Source organism: Giraffa tippelskirchi, chromosome 8, assembly GCF_054371585.1.
Source record: "Giraffa tippelskirchi isolate mGirTip1 chromosome 8, T2T-mGirTip1v1.2.pri, whole genome shotgun sequence".
In the NCBI taxonomy this organism is placed as follows: domain Eukaryota; kingdom Metazoa; phylum Chordata; class Mammalia; order Artiodactyla; family Giraffidae; genus Giraffa; species Giraffa tippelskirchi.
The window spans coordinates 129,146,610-129,162,456 of NC_137282.1; the positions used below are offsets into that span (position 1 = coordinate 129,146,610).

A 15,847-nucleotide genomic window follows, 5' to 3' on the forward strand; every position below is an offset into this window, starting at 1 on the left:
GGCATCAGCACTGCTGGGGCTGAAGGTGCCAAAGGAGGAGAGAGTGCTTTCAGAGTCCAGCGAGAACTAGAACCACGTGAAGGGGCTCATCCCGTAGGAGCTGAATTTGTGAAGAGACACAGCTTCTACCAGAGATGCAGCCCCACCCTCCTCTGCCAAGGAGGGAGTGGGAGGTACCCTCCTCTCCTGCTCTCCTATTTTCTGCTGGTGTGTCCCACTGGGTCAAACCCAACCGGAAGTCAGAGAATCAGGGAGCCCCAGAAGGCAGCTTCCCTCTGCACAGGGCAGAGCAGAGAAGAGCTAGGAATGGGTTGCAGGAGGCAAACGGAGAATAACCTGCACCTGGGCTGTCTCCCAAGCTGGACTTCACAGAGTTGCAGGAATTATTTGTAGTTTCCGGAATTAGTTTGCACAATCCCAGAGCTCTTGGTGCATTGCTGACTTCTGCATCCAACTCTTCCTTCCTTCGGGTTCCGTGGAGAAAGTTCTCACCTCTTTCCATAATTGAGGTCCTACACGTGGGCTCTGGAGTCCACGCCTTCTTGTTCTTGGCAGCCTGACTCCACCAGTCTTCCTTCTTCTAGATCTTCAGCTTTGTCCTCTCTAGGGGACCCCGTCCCTGAGTAGTCGAATATATTCTCCCTCTTTTCTTGCCAGCAAACAAAAACTAAACTTCTACAAATGCTCACTCAAGCTGCCTTAACTCTCCCATTTCCCTTTTCCCTGCTCCATTCCCCTCAATTCCTGCTTCCAGTTATTTCTGGCACTAGCTATTGTTTTTTTGACAAATTTATTGAAATATAATTCACCCATTTAAAGTGTACAACTTGGGAACTGCCTGGCGATCCAGTGGTTAGGACTCTGTGCTTCCCACTGCAGGAAGCATGAGTTTGATCCCTGGTTGGGGAATTGAAATCTGGTAAGCTATGTGGCGCAGCCAAAAGAAAAAAAAAACCTCGTACAATTCAGTAGTTTTAATATATTGACAGAACTGTGCAGCTGTCACCACAATCAATTTTAGAACAGTTCATCTCCCCAAAAGAAATCCCATACTCATTAGCAGTCATTATAATTTTCTCTCAACCCTCCCAGCCCTAGGCCACCACTAATTTGCTTCCTGTCTCCATAGATTTGCCTACTGTAGACATTTCTTACAGAAGGAATCATATGGTATGTGGTATATTGTGACTGGCTTTTTTGACTTAGCTCAGTGTTCATTCATATGGTCCCACGTATCAGTACTACATTTCTTTTTGCTGCTGAATCATAGTGCGTTCTGTGGGCGGACCATGTTTTAGTTATCTATTCATCAGTTGATGGACATTTGGATTCTCATTTTTTGGCCTTTATGAATAATGCTGCTGTGAACATAAATGTACAAGTTTTTGCAGGGACATATTTTCATTTCTCTTGGGCATATATTTAGGAGTGGAATTGTTGGGTTATGTGTTAAGTACATGTTCAGCCTTTTGACGAACAGTCAGACTTTTCCAAACTGGCTGCATTATTTTACATTCCCGTCAGCAGTATGTGAGGGTTCCAGTTTCTCTACACCCTTGCCAACACTTACTATTCATCTTTTTGATTGTTGCCTTCTTAGTAGGTATGAAGTGGTATTAGAAATGTCTATTCAAATCCTTTGTTCATTTTAAAATTGGGTTATCTGACTTTTTATTTTTTAGTTGTAATAGTTATTTGTATGTTCTGGATACTAACCCCTTATCAGATTGCAAAGTTTTTCTCCCATTCTGTGGGTTGTCTTTTCACTTTCTTGATGGTATCCTTTGAAGCCTCAAAGTTTTAAATTTTGATGATGCCCATTTCACCTGTTTCTGTTGTCACTGCTCTGCTTTTGTGTCAAATATCAAAGAAAACTTCGCCTTATCCAAGTTCATGAAGATACACGCTTATGTTTTCTTTTGAAAGTTTTATGATTTTTGCCGTCACGTTTAGATCTGTGATTCGAGTTAGTTTTTGTGTGTGGTGTGAGGATCCAGTTTCATTATTTTGCAAGTGGATATTCATTTGTACTAGCACCAATTGTCAAATACCATTAATTTCATTATTATATGGTATTGAAGACATACAGAGGAATTTCCATGGCATCCTCCCATTTATTCTTGTGAGCATATTCTTTTAACATAAAAGATGACTTTATATTATTTTGTAGAGGTTTCCAGGGGAGTGCCAAAATAAACATGTGTTTAATCTGTCATGTTTAACTAGTAGTTTGTTTCCTTCCTCGTGCATGTGTATATGTGTGCTCAGTCGTGTCTGACTCCCTTGCAACCCCATGGACTGTAGCCCACCAGGCTCCTCTGTCCATGGGACTTTCCAGATGAGAATACTGGAATGGGTTTTCATTTCCTCCTGCAGGGGATCTTCTCGACCCAGGGATCGAACCTGAGTCTCCTGTGTCTCCTTAGAGGATTTCAAAGCAAGTAGAAGATGTGTGTATATAAACAGGTGTGTCCCTTCTTCTGTGATCAGCTGGAATTGTGTCTACTTGCTTAACACTTGTTTTCCCTGCTGGACTGAAGTGGCTCTCAGCCTCCATTGCATTCCAAAGTTTAATAGTGTGTTGAATAAATTAGAAAGGGTGGAGTGAATGAATGGAGGAATGAGGTCTGAAGAGTTAGTGATGATAGGAGGGAAGGGAGACTATCTTTCGGTAAGAGGAGGAACATCATTTCCCCTGAGGTTGAGAAAAGATGAAGATGGTTTCAAATACAGGTGAGGTGGTATAAATCTGGGGGACAAGCTTAGAAGTCTCTCTCTCTCAATCTAGTAGCCAAGAGAGGAACGCCTGAGAGCTGTGCAAGGAGACTACGGAATCTCCCAAAGCTTGTCTGGAGAGAATTTGCGTAGATAGGCTCGGGCTCCTTCGCAAAAGTGATTTTAAAGGGCCAAGTTGGCTGCTACCATTTACTTTTCTCTTTTCTAAAATGCATGGACAGTGTATGTCAAAAGGCTTGTTCAATTTTATAAGCCAGTTTTCTTTTCTGGATTTAACTAGTTCTCAGTTTCTTCCTAAAGCATTTGTTATTAGAAACATTCAAAAGGCAAAAAGCACCGACTTTTAGAATCACACAAAGCTGGTTTCAAACCCCTATTCTTACCACCCACTGTGTGACCTTGGGCAAATTTTTTATTCTTTCCGAGACTCAGTTTTCTTATCTGTGAAATTGGGACAATAATATTACCTATCCCAAGAGGTTGTCGTTTAATTAAAGAGTTCATACACATAAAGCTCTTAAATTGATGCCTGGCATACAACACGATGCTCAGTTAAAACCTTGTCTCATTTGAATCTCAAAACAACACTTTGGATTGTCGTTTTTTAAAACCATTTCTCACTTTCCACTTGTGACATCTTTATCTCTCTTACATCTTCAGCTTCCTTCTTTTTACTCATATGAATGTGAGTGTAGATCTCTATGAGTGATTGAATCAGGTAAGGTAAAAAACTTTGAATTTGGCACTTCCCCGGCAGTCCAGTGGTTAAGACTCCATTCTTCCACTGCAGGGGGCACAGGTTCCATTCCTGATCAGGGAACTAAGATCCTGTATGCTTCATGGCATGGCCAAAAAACAAAACAAAACAACTTTGAATTTTTATTCTTTCTCCTCCTTTTCCTCGCTTGAGACTTAACAGGTTTCTCAGGCTGCTTTTAGCTGTTGACAGTTTGGAGTCTGAATCGTTATGCTACTGGCCACTCTCTCTAGGTATTTTCAAATAGCATTAATTAGAATTTGACAAATTAAAGTCGTATTAAGAAGCTTCATAGTAGTTTTAAGTATCTGGAAGTTAATAGTCATTTCTTTATTTAATAGACATACACAAAAGAATGGGCTGAAGTTCTAAACCGCAAAAGTAAGCATGTAGAAGAAGCTGTCAAAGAACTTATATCAATATTTGAGACTATTTATGAAGTTAAGTACAGTGGGAAAGGAGCAAGACACTTACCAGGTAACGCGACTGATTAAAATGTTTGAATCACAAGTGCTACAGATATGCTCTCAAGAAGGCCCCCTGTGCTTAGCGTGTACCAAAATTCCAGACTCTGGGAAGGAGATCAGGTGTTCAGCATAAACCATGCAGTTTGCACAGTGTAGGCACAGTGAGCCCTTTTTAGGAGTTAGGGAATGGTGGGCACCCCTCTGAAATCCAGGTTGTCATTGTTGTATAGTTGGTAAGTCATGTCTGATTCTTTTGCCACCCCATGGACGGTAGCCCACCAGGTTTCTCTGCACATGGGTTTTCCCAGGCAAGAATACTGGAGCGGGTCGCCATTTCCTTCTCCAGGGGATTTTCCCTACTCAGGGATCGACCTATGTCTCCTGCATTGGCAGACAGATTCTGTACCACTGAGCCACCTGGGAAGCCCCAAATCCAAATTCCCAGACACCTGTTAAGGACCATCCTTGCAAGCAGGACTTAACATGGATAGCAGTCTCTGGCCTGCTATGTTCACTTTTTCTTTTTTATGTATTCATTCTACCATGCTGGTTGTCACACTGCATGACAGAGGGCATCTGAGTAGAGGGCAGAGATGCTGCTGAACATCCTCCATTGCACAGGACAGCCCCCAACAACAAAGAAAGTAGTCAGTAGTGCTGAGGATGAGAAACTCTGAGCTTACAGTGGTTAAGACTCCACCAGCTAATGCAGGAGATGCCAGAGACATGGATTCAATCCCTAGGTTGAATCAATCCCTAGGTTCCCTCGAGGAGGAAATGGCAACCCACTCCAGTATTTTTGGCTGGAAAATCCCATGGGCAGAGGAGCCTGGCAGGCTACAGTCCATGAGCTTGCAAAGAATCAGACATGACTGAATGCGCACACACACACGAGTGATCTTAGCTAAAACTCAAGTTTATAAATGATTTACTTCTCTTTTATTTGTTAAAATAAACATTTAAAAATTATTTCTGTAATATCCTTTTCAGGCTCTTCTATTCCAAAATGTTCTTGTGAATATAGAGAGAGCCCACACAATAGGAATTAATTAATGGGTTTGTGCTGTGCCTTCAAAAATCAGCTGTTTTTTGAGACCTAGTCAATGGAAAGTTAAGAACTGTAAGTTAAGGACAGGTGGACAGGTGGAGGAGCAAGCCATGTGCAGGCAAATATCCCTTCCCAGCAATAAGGGAAAAAGTAGGTGAAAATGGACATTTTTGTTCAGTAAAAACTTCAATTTAATTCAGTAAACAAATTGTTTAATATATAAAATACATTTTGCTTTCCTAAATGTGTAAGACCTGTAAGAAGTGCTGAAAATAATATATTTACTGAGGGGAGTTTAGGTAATAAATATAAATAATTTGTAGTTTTAATTTGAAGGGAAAACCATCGTGTGTGTGTGAAAGTGTTAGTGGCTCAGTTGTGTCTCACTCTTTGCGACCCCACAGACTAGCCTGCCAGTCTCCTTTGTCCATGGAATTCCCCAGGCAAGAATACTGGAGTGGGTTGCTAGTCCCTTCATCAGGGGATCTTCATGACCCAGAGACCAAACAAACCATTATTTTTAGTTAAAAGTTGTTAATATTTTCCCATGTTCACTTACTGCTAGAAATGTTAAATGTGTTTCTTTAATAAGTTACAGCCAGTTATGATCCACTTGTAAGATTCTGCACCAAAGTTCCTAAATGTGAGAAGTTTTTGCAAGGGATAAATTTGAAACTGTTGGAAGAAAGCTTTGCTTTTTGGGGGAAACACAGGGGCTCATCCCACCTATGAAGCAAAGTTGCTGGAAAAGTAGCATCAATATAGTAATCGAATTAACAAGTCTTAAGATTCCTTAGGTGGGGCACAGGGAGCGTGTGGAGAAGACTGAGGGGGGAGTAGAAGTTTACAGAACCCCCCCTCTAGTAGCACGGCATACTATAGAAAGAATAAGGGAAAGGAAATGAAAGAATGGAAAGCGTAAGTTAGGAGAGAAATGTTGGGGCTCAGAACATACCACCCCCAAATGTGCTACTGTGCATATTGAATATTTTAAGCTAAAGGAATTTGAGAGGTGGTGGTGCAGGAAAGTGAAAATGTTAGTCACTCAGTTGTGTCCGACCCTTTGTGACCCTATGGACTGTAGCCCACCAGTCTCCTCTGTCCATGGAATTCTCTAGACAAGAATACTGGAGTGGGTTGCCATTTCCTGCTCCAGGGAATCTTCCTGACCCAGGCAGGCAGTTTCTTTACCATCTGAGCCACTCCAGGTGGTAAGGGAAGGACTCTCCAACCTCTATTTTCTCCCCAGATCGTAAGGTCCTCATCTGAGAGGCTTCCATGTACCCAGAGAGGAAAGGAGCATCTTTATTTTCAAAGATGGGAGGATGCTGAGAGGAATCAGAACAAATCAGTTCAGTTCAGTTCAGTCGCTCAGTCGTGTCCGACTCTTTGCGACCCCATGAACTGCAGCACGCCAGGCCTCCCTGTCCATCACCAACTCCTGGAGTCCACCCAAACCCATGTCCACTGAGTCGGTGATGCCATCCAACCATCTCATCCTCTGTCGTCCCCTCTCCTCCTGCCCTCAATCTTTCCCAGCATCAGGGTCTTTTCCAATGAGTCAGCTCTTCGCATCAGGTGGCCAAAGTACAGAATGAATAGGCCTTGGTAAATCCCCACAGTTTACTACCTGTAGTCCTATCACATTTTTTCCTATGATTTTCTATTCTTTATCGAACCTAGTGTGAAACCCTACAAGTTTAATCACTTCTTTGGATCTTAATTTCCTTTTGAAATCTCTTGTGTCATGTAAAACTTATATTAAATAAATTTGTATGCTTTAAAAAAACAAACAAACAAAAAAACCTCAGAGCTTAAATAAGTACCCATAGCATGTCTTCTTTCTCCTAGAGATTTTTCACTTAGTTTAAGTCGTTTTCATCAAAAGTATCAAAAACACGAACATATCAGCTTGTTAGGATAGCAAAGTCAAAACTTAAACAGATATTTTAGAAAGCTAACATGTAGAGCCCTCTTTAAATGTTCTTTAATTCTGATACTGAGAGTGTATTTGAAGAGTGTACTTGATTTAAATTGAATTCAAGGGTGATTCCCCCAGGAACAAATTTTTAAATTTTTGATTAAGAATTTTTTAAAGAAGGAGCTTCCTAAGAAGGTTTGGTCGCATAGAATAAACCAAATGCTAAGTATTAAATGTTCTATTCTTGTTTTATCTTTTCTACAGAGCTGAGAAAGCACGTTGTTTTTGGAAGTGAGGCAGAAGATGGTGAAAGCACTGATTATGATGCTAATATTGTACCTGAGGCTGATGTTAAAGATGATAAAGAAGATGAATTTAAGAAGGTATTATTGTGAAACAACCTCATGGAATTTCACAGAATTATGACTCATAGGATTGGAGATAATCCCAAATGGTGTTTCCCTCCCCGCGCCCCCCCCCGCCCCCCCAGGCAGTTCTGCAGTCTGTCTGTGTGGATTTATAACAAAATCCAGAAAATATAATTTTCTATCCTACACTGTGGAATCTGACAAGCTACAGCAGTCCTTACAGTTTTTCCCCCAATATCATCTGTTTTTAATGTGATTCTGTCAATTATAGTTTATATAGCTATTGCCCCCGTTGTGACTGACCATGTTTTCTTATGTAGTAAATGTCACATCTGGGACCATAGTGCCCATCCATTTGACTCAGGACGGAGAACTTTGGTCTCAGTTACTGTTTTTAATGGAGTTACCAGTACTGCAAGACCAGACTTTGGTTCACCTGGGGTCCAGGGATCTGCATTTTTTATAAGCACTGTGGATATCCTGTGGACTCCCCTGCAGGAGAAACCCCAGGTGGGCAGAGTTTGAAGTTACACTGAGACGTGTTGAGACTGGAAACTGAGGAGACACTGGGACTCTCCATCCTTCTTAGGCCTTCTGGCCGTTCATCAACTCTGAATGCCACTGCCATGTTTGTACTAATTCCTGATTTCTCCTGCTGCCATCAGGTTTCTTTTTCTTTAATATTTATTTATTTCGCTGGGTCGGGTCTTACTTGTGTCACCTGGGATTTTCGTCGTGGTGCACAGACTCTCTAGTTGTGGTAAGAGGGTTCTAGAGCTCTCTGTAGTTGCGATAAGCAGGCTTAGTTGCCCTGCAGCTTGCGGGATCTTCGTTCCCCGACCACGGATCAAACCCATGTCCCCTGCATTGGAAGGCAGATTTTTAATCACTGGACCACTGGGGAAGTCCCCCGTTAATTTTTTTAACCCTCCATACCCATCTTTTCATTCTTTCTCCATTTTACTTGCTTTTATACTCTCTAAGCCACACAAGTGGTGCTAGTGGTAAAGAATCTGCCTGCAATGCAAGAGACATGGGTTTGATCCCTGTGTCGGGAAGATTCCTCTGGAGGAGGAAATGGCAACCCACTCCAGTATTCTTGCCTGGAAAATAACATGGACAGAGGAGCCCAGTGGGCTATAGACCATGAGGTTTCAAGAGTTGGACACAACTGATACAGATACACACACACACACACACACACACAACCCACACTCCAACACAGTTTTGGAAATAAACAGCACACGTGTTTCATTTTCACCTTCTGACTCAAGAATGGTATAACTATTTGATTGGGAAACACTTTCCTGCTGAGTCTAGATTTTAGCTGTGGATTGCTTCTCAGCACCAGACACTAGGCAGCCACTATCAGTCAGTGGGAGGCAGCTGGAGAGTCCTTCACTTCCAACTGCATTCCTTGCGACACTGGCTGGGGTCCTGAGAGCAAGACTGAGTACCATACTGAGTACCATCCGAGCCTCTGGAGCTGCGGGATCACTTGGAGCTGCATCAGGGCGGGCACCTCCTCAGCAGCCTCTGCCTCTCAAATCCATCTTCCACATCGCTTCCACAGTGGTCTAATGTAAACATCTCATGATATCCTGCCTGTGCTGTAGCCTGGTGCTTGACCAACTCCGATCATATTCCTCTTTGTTAACACCTGACAGGCCTCCCTTCTGAACCAACTCAGCCTAACTGGCCCACCCAGTCTCAGTGGGGGGCAGGGCATAGGGTGGACAGGAACAGTGTGGCCAGAGTCTGGCCGTGGGTGTGGGCCTCTGTGAAGCAAGACGTGGTGCCCAGACACCTGCCCAGGCTCAATATTTATTCTGTGCTCTGACCAATAAGTATGGCTGCTACTTTGCTGCAGGGAAAGAAGGGCTGACAGAGAGGGGCAAACCATGGTGCCAAGACGGTGGAAGTTTCATCCCATACATTTGGTTGTCACACATTTTTTTAAAGGCAGCTTTTTTATTATTACTCAGTTCGGTTCAGTTCAGTTGCTCAGTCATGTCCGACTCCTTGCGACCCCCTGAACCGTAGCATGCCAGGCCTCCCTGTCCATCACCAACTCCCAGAGTTTACCCAAACCCATGTCTATTGAGTCGGTGATGCCATCTAACCATCTCATCCTCTGTCATCCCCTTCTCCTCCTGCTTTCAATCTTTCCCAACATCAGGGTCTTTTCAAATGAGTCAGCTCTTCACATCAGGTGGCCAAAATATTGGAGTTTCAGCTTCAACATCAGTCCTTCCAATGAACACCCAGGACTGATTTCCTTTAGGATGAACTGGTTGGATCTCCTTGCAGTCCAAGGGACTCTCAAGAGTCTTCTCCAACACCACAGTTCAAAAGCATCAATTCTTTGGTGCTCAGCTTTCTTTATAGTCCAACTCTAACATCCATACATGACCACTGGAAAAACCATAGCCTTGACTAGACAGACCATTGTTGACAAAGTGATGTCTCTGCTTTTTAATATGCTATTTAGGTTGGTCATAACTTTCCTTTCAAGGAGTAAGCGTCTTTTAATTTCATGGCTGCAGTCACCATCTGCAGTGATTTTGGAGCCCCCCAAAATAAAGTCAGCCACTGACTTTAATAATTTATTATTATTATTATTTGACTGCATGGTGTGGCATGTGGGATCCCAGTTCCCTGACCAGGCATTGAACCCACACCCCCTGCAGTGGAAGCACAAAGTCCCCACTGCTGGTTGGCCAGTGAAGTCCTTATGCATTTTAAAACGTATTTATTCACCAAACTTATGCATTTTAAAACGTATTTATTCACCAAACTGAGGCTTCTGAGGTTGGAGACTAAATATCCTCCTGTGTCCACACCTGTAAGCATTGAGAAGTACACACCCCTAAATGCTTCAGTTTTGTTGAGTGAATTGTTGAATATTGAGCAAACCAGGATTATTTTCAATTAACTGTTTTTGAAGTTTGGCTTTGGAGTAACACCTTCTAATTTGCTGGGGTGTTTATGAAAGCACATTTTTCATATATTCTTACTTGTTTTAAAAAATAAAACAGTAATGTAGTGTTGAATTTATTTTTATAATATAATTGAAATTGTAAAGTTTATTTCATCTTTTGCATGTCACTTCTAACATTGTATTATTGCTTTGGGGGTGTTAGATTTTTTGTACCAAATTTAATGATTTCTCTTTATAGGAATGTAAAGAGGTCTACGCTTTTTTCTCTCATCAATTACTAGACAGTCTTCAAAAAGCTACACGGTTATCTTTGGACACAATGAAAAGAAGAATATTTGTTGCCAGGCAAGTGGAAAATACCCTAAATATGTCTGGTAATACTATCACAGCACAATGCTTAAGCACTTTTAATTTTTATTCATTAATTTTAAAAGTTATAAAATTTAAAACATGGCACTTATGAAAATACTGTATAAAAACAAATGTGTAATATTATAAGAACAGTGATAAGTGAACAACCATATTCCTAGCAACCAGGCCAAGAACAAAGAACAGTGAACACTACAGTCCCCTTACTGGTCCCTTCTCTGCTCACACAGAGGTAGCCTCTGTTTGGAACTTCATGTTTATCATTGTCTTGTTTTGCTTTTCTTTTTACAATTTACCCCATTTTTGTATTGTTTAATTTTGACTGTTTGAATTGTGTTCAGTATTGTTTTTGAGATGCATTTATGCTGATATAATTTATCTTCACTTCTATTTAGCCAGAGTGTACACAGTCTGTTTTATCAGTTTTACTGGTGGTGATCGTTTGGGATGTTTGCAGTTAGGGCTGTTGTGAACACTCTTGTGCCTATCTCGGGCTGCATCTGCTGAGTGGGATGGCTGGGCCCTGGGATGTGTGCACTCCTCACTCTACCAGGCAGTGCCTAGCATTCTTGCTCCTCAGAAGGAAAGCTATGACAAACCTAGAGAGCATATTAAAAGGCAGAGACATCACTTTGCTAGCAAAGGTCTGCATAGACAAAGCTATGGTTTTACCAGTAGTCATGTATGGATGTGAGAGTTGGACCATAAAGAAGGCTGAGTGCCAGAGAATTGATGCTTTTGAATTGTGGTGCTAGAAGATTCTTGAGAGTCCCTTGGACAGCATGAAGATCAATACCAGTCAATGCTAAAGGAAATCAACCCTGAATATTTACTAGAAGGGCTGATGCTGAAGCTGATGCTCCAATACTTTGGCCACCTGATGCAAAGGGCCAACTCATTGGAAAAGACCCTGATGCTGGGAAAGATTTAAGGCAAAAGGAGAAGGGACAGCGGAGGAAGGGATGATTAGATAGCATCACCAACTCAGTGGACATGAATTTGAGCCAACTCTGGGAGATAGTGGAGGACAGAGGAGCCTGTTGTGCTATAGTCCATGGTGTTGCAAAGAATTGGACACAACTTAGCAACTGAACAACAGCAGCAACGAGTCTAGCATGAGAGTGCCCATGGCTCCTCATCCTTGCACATAGTTGATTTCGTCAATTAAACAATTCTTGCCAGTGTGTATAGGTGTAAAATGGCATCTCACTGGCATTTAAATGATCACTTTCCTGGTTACTGATGAAGTTAAACATATTTTTATGTTTATGAGCCATTTGTGCTTTCTTTTTTTAAAAATTTGTCTTTCCTTCTTTTTCCTTTCCTTCCCGTCCCTTTTCTAGTTCCTTCTTTCCCTTCTTCCTCCTTCCCAACCTCCTTCCTTCCTTCTGTCTGTTTTACTATGTGATTGGATTTATTCATGAATAGTCTCAATATATTCAGTACAGTTCGGTTCAGTTCAGTCGCTCAGTCATGTCTGACTCTTTGCGACCCCATGAATCACAGCACTCCAGGCCTCCCTGTCCATCACCAACTCCTGGAGTTTACCCCATGCCCATCGAGTCGGTGATGCCATCCAACCATCTCATCCTCTGTCGTCCCCTTCTCCTCCTGCCCCTAATCCTTCCCAGCATTAGGGTCTTTTCCAGTGAGTCAACTCTTTGCATGAGGTGGCCAAAGTATTGGAGTTTCAGCTTCATCAGTCCTTCCAATGAACACCCAGGACTAATCTCCTTTAGGATGGACTGGTTGGATCTCCTTGCAGTCCAAGGGACTCTCAAGAGTCTTCTCCAACACCACAGTTCAAAAGCATCAATTCTTTAGCGCTCAGCTTTCTTCACCGTCCAACTCTCACATCCATACATTACTTTGTTGATATAGCAGGTATCTTATCTCAGTTGTGCCTTTTTGTTCTATTTATGGTATTCTTTGTTAAGTTTAAATTCAAATTTATCAATCTTTTCCTTAGTTATTTGTGATTTCTATGCCTTTTAAATGAAATTTTTCTCTACATCATGTCTTCTGAAAGTTTAAAGTTTTATCTTTTACAGTTAGGGGTTTAATCCACATGGTATTTATTTTTGTGTTTAGTGTAAAGTAGGAGACCAGTATTTCTTTCCCGTATAGTTAATTAGTTAAAAAAGAAAATTTTTCTTTTGGGATAGTTATTTAAATTACATTGAATCTATAGGTAAATTTGGAGGGAATTAGCATCCTTACTATATGGAGTCTTCCATTCAGAATCATAGATTACCTCTCCATTTATTTTTCATTTTTAAAATATTTCTCAATAAAGTTTTTTAATTCTCTGTGTAAAAGTCTTGTACATTTTTGCTAGGTTTATTCCTTGGTTATTCATTGCTAAATTTTAATTAAATTGCACTATTCAGATCTCCCAATGTGATTGTGAAGCTGTCGATTTTTCCTTCTGTTTTGGTCAGTTCTCATTTTATATCTTTTAAGGCTATGTGGCTAGGTGCATGTGACATCATATAGTGAAGTCTGCTAGAATGCTTTATTTTTTTTTTTTTGATGAGCCTCTTTATCCATATTAATCCTGATTTCTCATTCTTTTTGGTCTGTTGTTAATTTTACTTTCCCAGATTTTTAGGTATATCTTTTTCTATCCCTTCATTTCATTTTTTTTCCTGTAAAGTTTTTTGTTTTACCTCTTAAAAGGATTATATACTTGATTATTTTTATTTAATCTCATTATCTCTGCCATTTAATGGATTTTAATTGACTTATATTTTTGGATTTTTTGATATAGTTACAGTTAATTTATGACATTGTAGTTTCTTGCTATCCTTTTTCCTTGGTTCATTTATTATCTGTTATCCTTGGGATGGATAATTTCCCCCTTTATCCTCTTTCCTATACTTCAATCCTTTAAGTAGTTACCTTCAAATTTAGAATACATATATTTATCTCTGTTTTTTAAAAAGCACTGTCTATATTTTTTTCAGTTTTCTCATCTTATCTCTAACTACAAAAGGTTTGGCATGAACTTTATAATTGCTGTGTGATGTTTTGCTTTTACCTATTTTTTGAACACTATAAAATAATATATTTACAGGAATATTTTATTAAAATCTCCAGGTTCTTGTGTATTTATTTTATACCTATGTTTCCTCAGTAAAGCGTGGGTGAGATGTAAACTCTCTTAGTCTTCATTTTAAGTCTGAACCAATTTGGCTGTATAAAAAACTTTTGTTTTTCTCTCAGCACTTTGAAAGTATTTCTTCATTTTTTCCTGACATATATTGTTGCTGATGAGAAGTGTGCAGTGAGTCTAACTGAAAATTGTTTTTTTATCCTTGATGTTCTGCAGCTTCCTTTCCTGGGGTGGATTTGTCTTTATTTAGTCATGCTCTATTCTCAGAGTGTACTTTCTGTTTGATGACTTGTAGTGTTCTTTAATCCTGGAAAATCCTCAGCAATTTCCTCTTGAGTTATTGCTTCTGAGATAGTCTCTTCATTCTCTTGATATGGAACTCCTGTAGCTGAATGTTGAGTAGGTTGACCACATAATCTATCGTTCCACCTCGGACACACTTTTGAGTGAAGAGGCACTATCTAGATGAAGATTCAGGGTGGACTTAAACCAGAACTGTTGCTGGCACCGTGGTTATTTGGCCATCTCTCATGCTGGGGCATGTCAGTCTGTCTTTCCTGTCTCCTCGCTATCATATATTTCATCCTTTTTGCCTTTCTGGGCTACATCATTGTCAAGTATCTCAGTATCTAGCCTAAAGGTGGTCTCATCTACTGTATCTTAAATATTTCAATTGATATTTTGTCCTTATCCTCTAGATACTGTATCATTCTTGCCTTTTTAGTTTAGCAATTTATTTCTTTTTGGAAGATGGCTTCATTTATCTCTTTGAACATCCTTAATATATTTATATTTGAGTTTGTCATACTTCTATACATTAAACTTTATCTGGAGTGAGGTTTTATTTCAATTATTGATGTCTTTAGTCCTCTTTCTTTACGTTAGGCTTAGGCATGCGTATTGGAATTTATTTGTAGACTCTCCTTGAGTGAGAGTTTTTCTTTGGTCGTTTTCGTTTGTTTCTCCCTCCTTCCTTTTGTGTGTTTCTCTTGTCTCCCCATGACCCTTGGCACCTTGAGTGCAGGTCTGGGTCACATTTGTTCACAGTTATGTATCCCCTGCAGAGATGCTGGGACGTGGCAGGTTCCGTGGGGAACACATGGGTGGCTCGGCTTAGTGGCAAAATGAGGGTGCTGTGGATTCGCTCTTTTCACCCCAGGTGAAAACATCTTTTGGAAAAGCTGCAGCTGCGGGCAGGAGGTTGGCAAACATGTTGTTTTGCCTGTCTTTACAGGTGGGGGAACATCGCTTCAATGTCTGGTGTCTGGTAGCAAGCCTGGATGAGTCCCCTCTCACATGGACTACTTTAGCCCCCCATAGTCCACAGGGGCCAAGTCCCACTATCACTGCTTGTTTCCTGACCAGGCTACTGTGTGTTTCTGATGCCTGCCTGGTGTATGGTGATGCTAACCTTCTGTTTAAGTATTTTCAGGTCCTTCATGATCTGTCCATGATTGTGATGTGCTTGGCACAGGGAGGTATTTTTGAAGTCTGAACTCAGAATTCCATGTTAATTTGAAACTGTACTTCTGTGATTTTGAAGAGGCATACATGAGTATACCAGTGCAGAATCCTCCCTTGTCTAAAACATCTCTTTCCCGCACCCGTGAAGACTATTTGGTCAGCTTGGATCATAGCCTCTTTCTCTCGCACTCCACAAATACTGTTTCACTGGCTTCTTTTGTTTCTGTTTTCAGATGTGATTTCTGATGCTAATCTGATTTTCTCTTCTAAGTAACAGTTTTTTGCTGCTTACAGGATTTCCCCCACTCATTCTGGAAATTCACAGAAAGTGTGTTTTTTCCCCATTAATCCTGAGGCACACAAAGAAACTTTCAAGGTGAAAAAATAAGTGTATTCTTAAGATTTGAGAAGGGCTATGCTTACATTTACTGTATGTAGGGTTTCCACAGTGGATCCTAGGTAGTAGAGCGTCTCTGAGCTGAGTGACCCTCTGTGAGTTACTTAATCTCTCTCTGCCTTGGTTTCCTCACCTACAATAAGGAAATAATAATCATGGGATCTGTGTCAAGAGTTAATGTGAGCATGAAATACTTCAATTTATGGAAAAGTGCTTGGAAAAGCACCTGTGGTACACTAAGTGGAGGATAAACTTATCTTTATT

At 40.8% G+C, this 15,847-nt stretch overlaps 1 protein-coding gene across 4 annotated transcripts in view; it reads left to right on the forward strand.

The window, feature by feature from the left end:
• Positions 1-15,847, forward strand: part of DNAH8 (dynein axonemal heavy chain 8) — a 326,388-nt gene that overhangs the window by 89,714 nt on the left and 220,827 nt on the right. For all 4 annotated transcript variants that reach the window (XM_081523221.1, XM_081523219.1, XM_081523218.1 and 1 more), the window contains 3 exons: positions 3,835-3,970; positions 7,194-7,312; positions 10,477-10,583. In XM_081523221.1, coding sequence (XP_081379347.1) covers positions 3,835-3,970; positions 7,194-7,312; positions 10,477-10,583 — 362 coding nt within the window. The remainder of the gene's footprint in view (positions 1-3,834; positions 3,971-7,193; positions 7,313-10,476; positions 10,584-15,847) is intronic.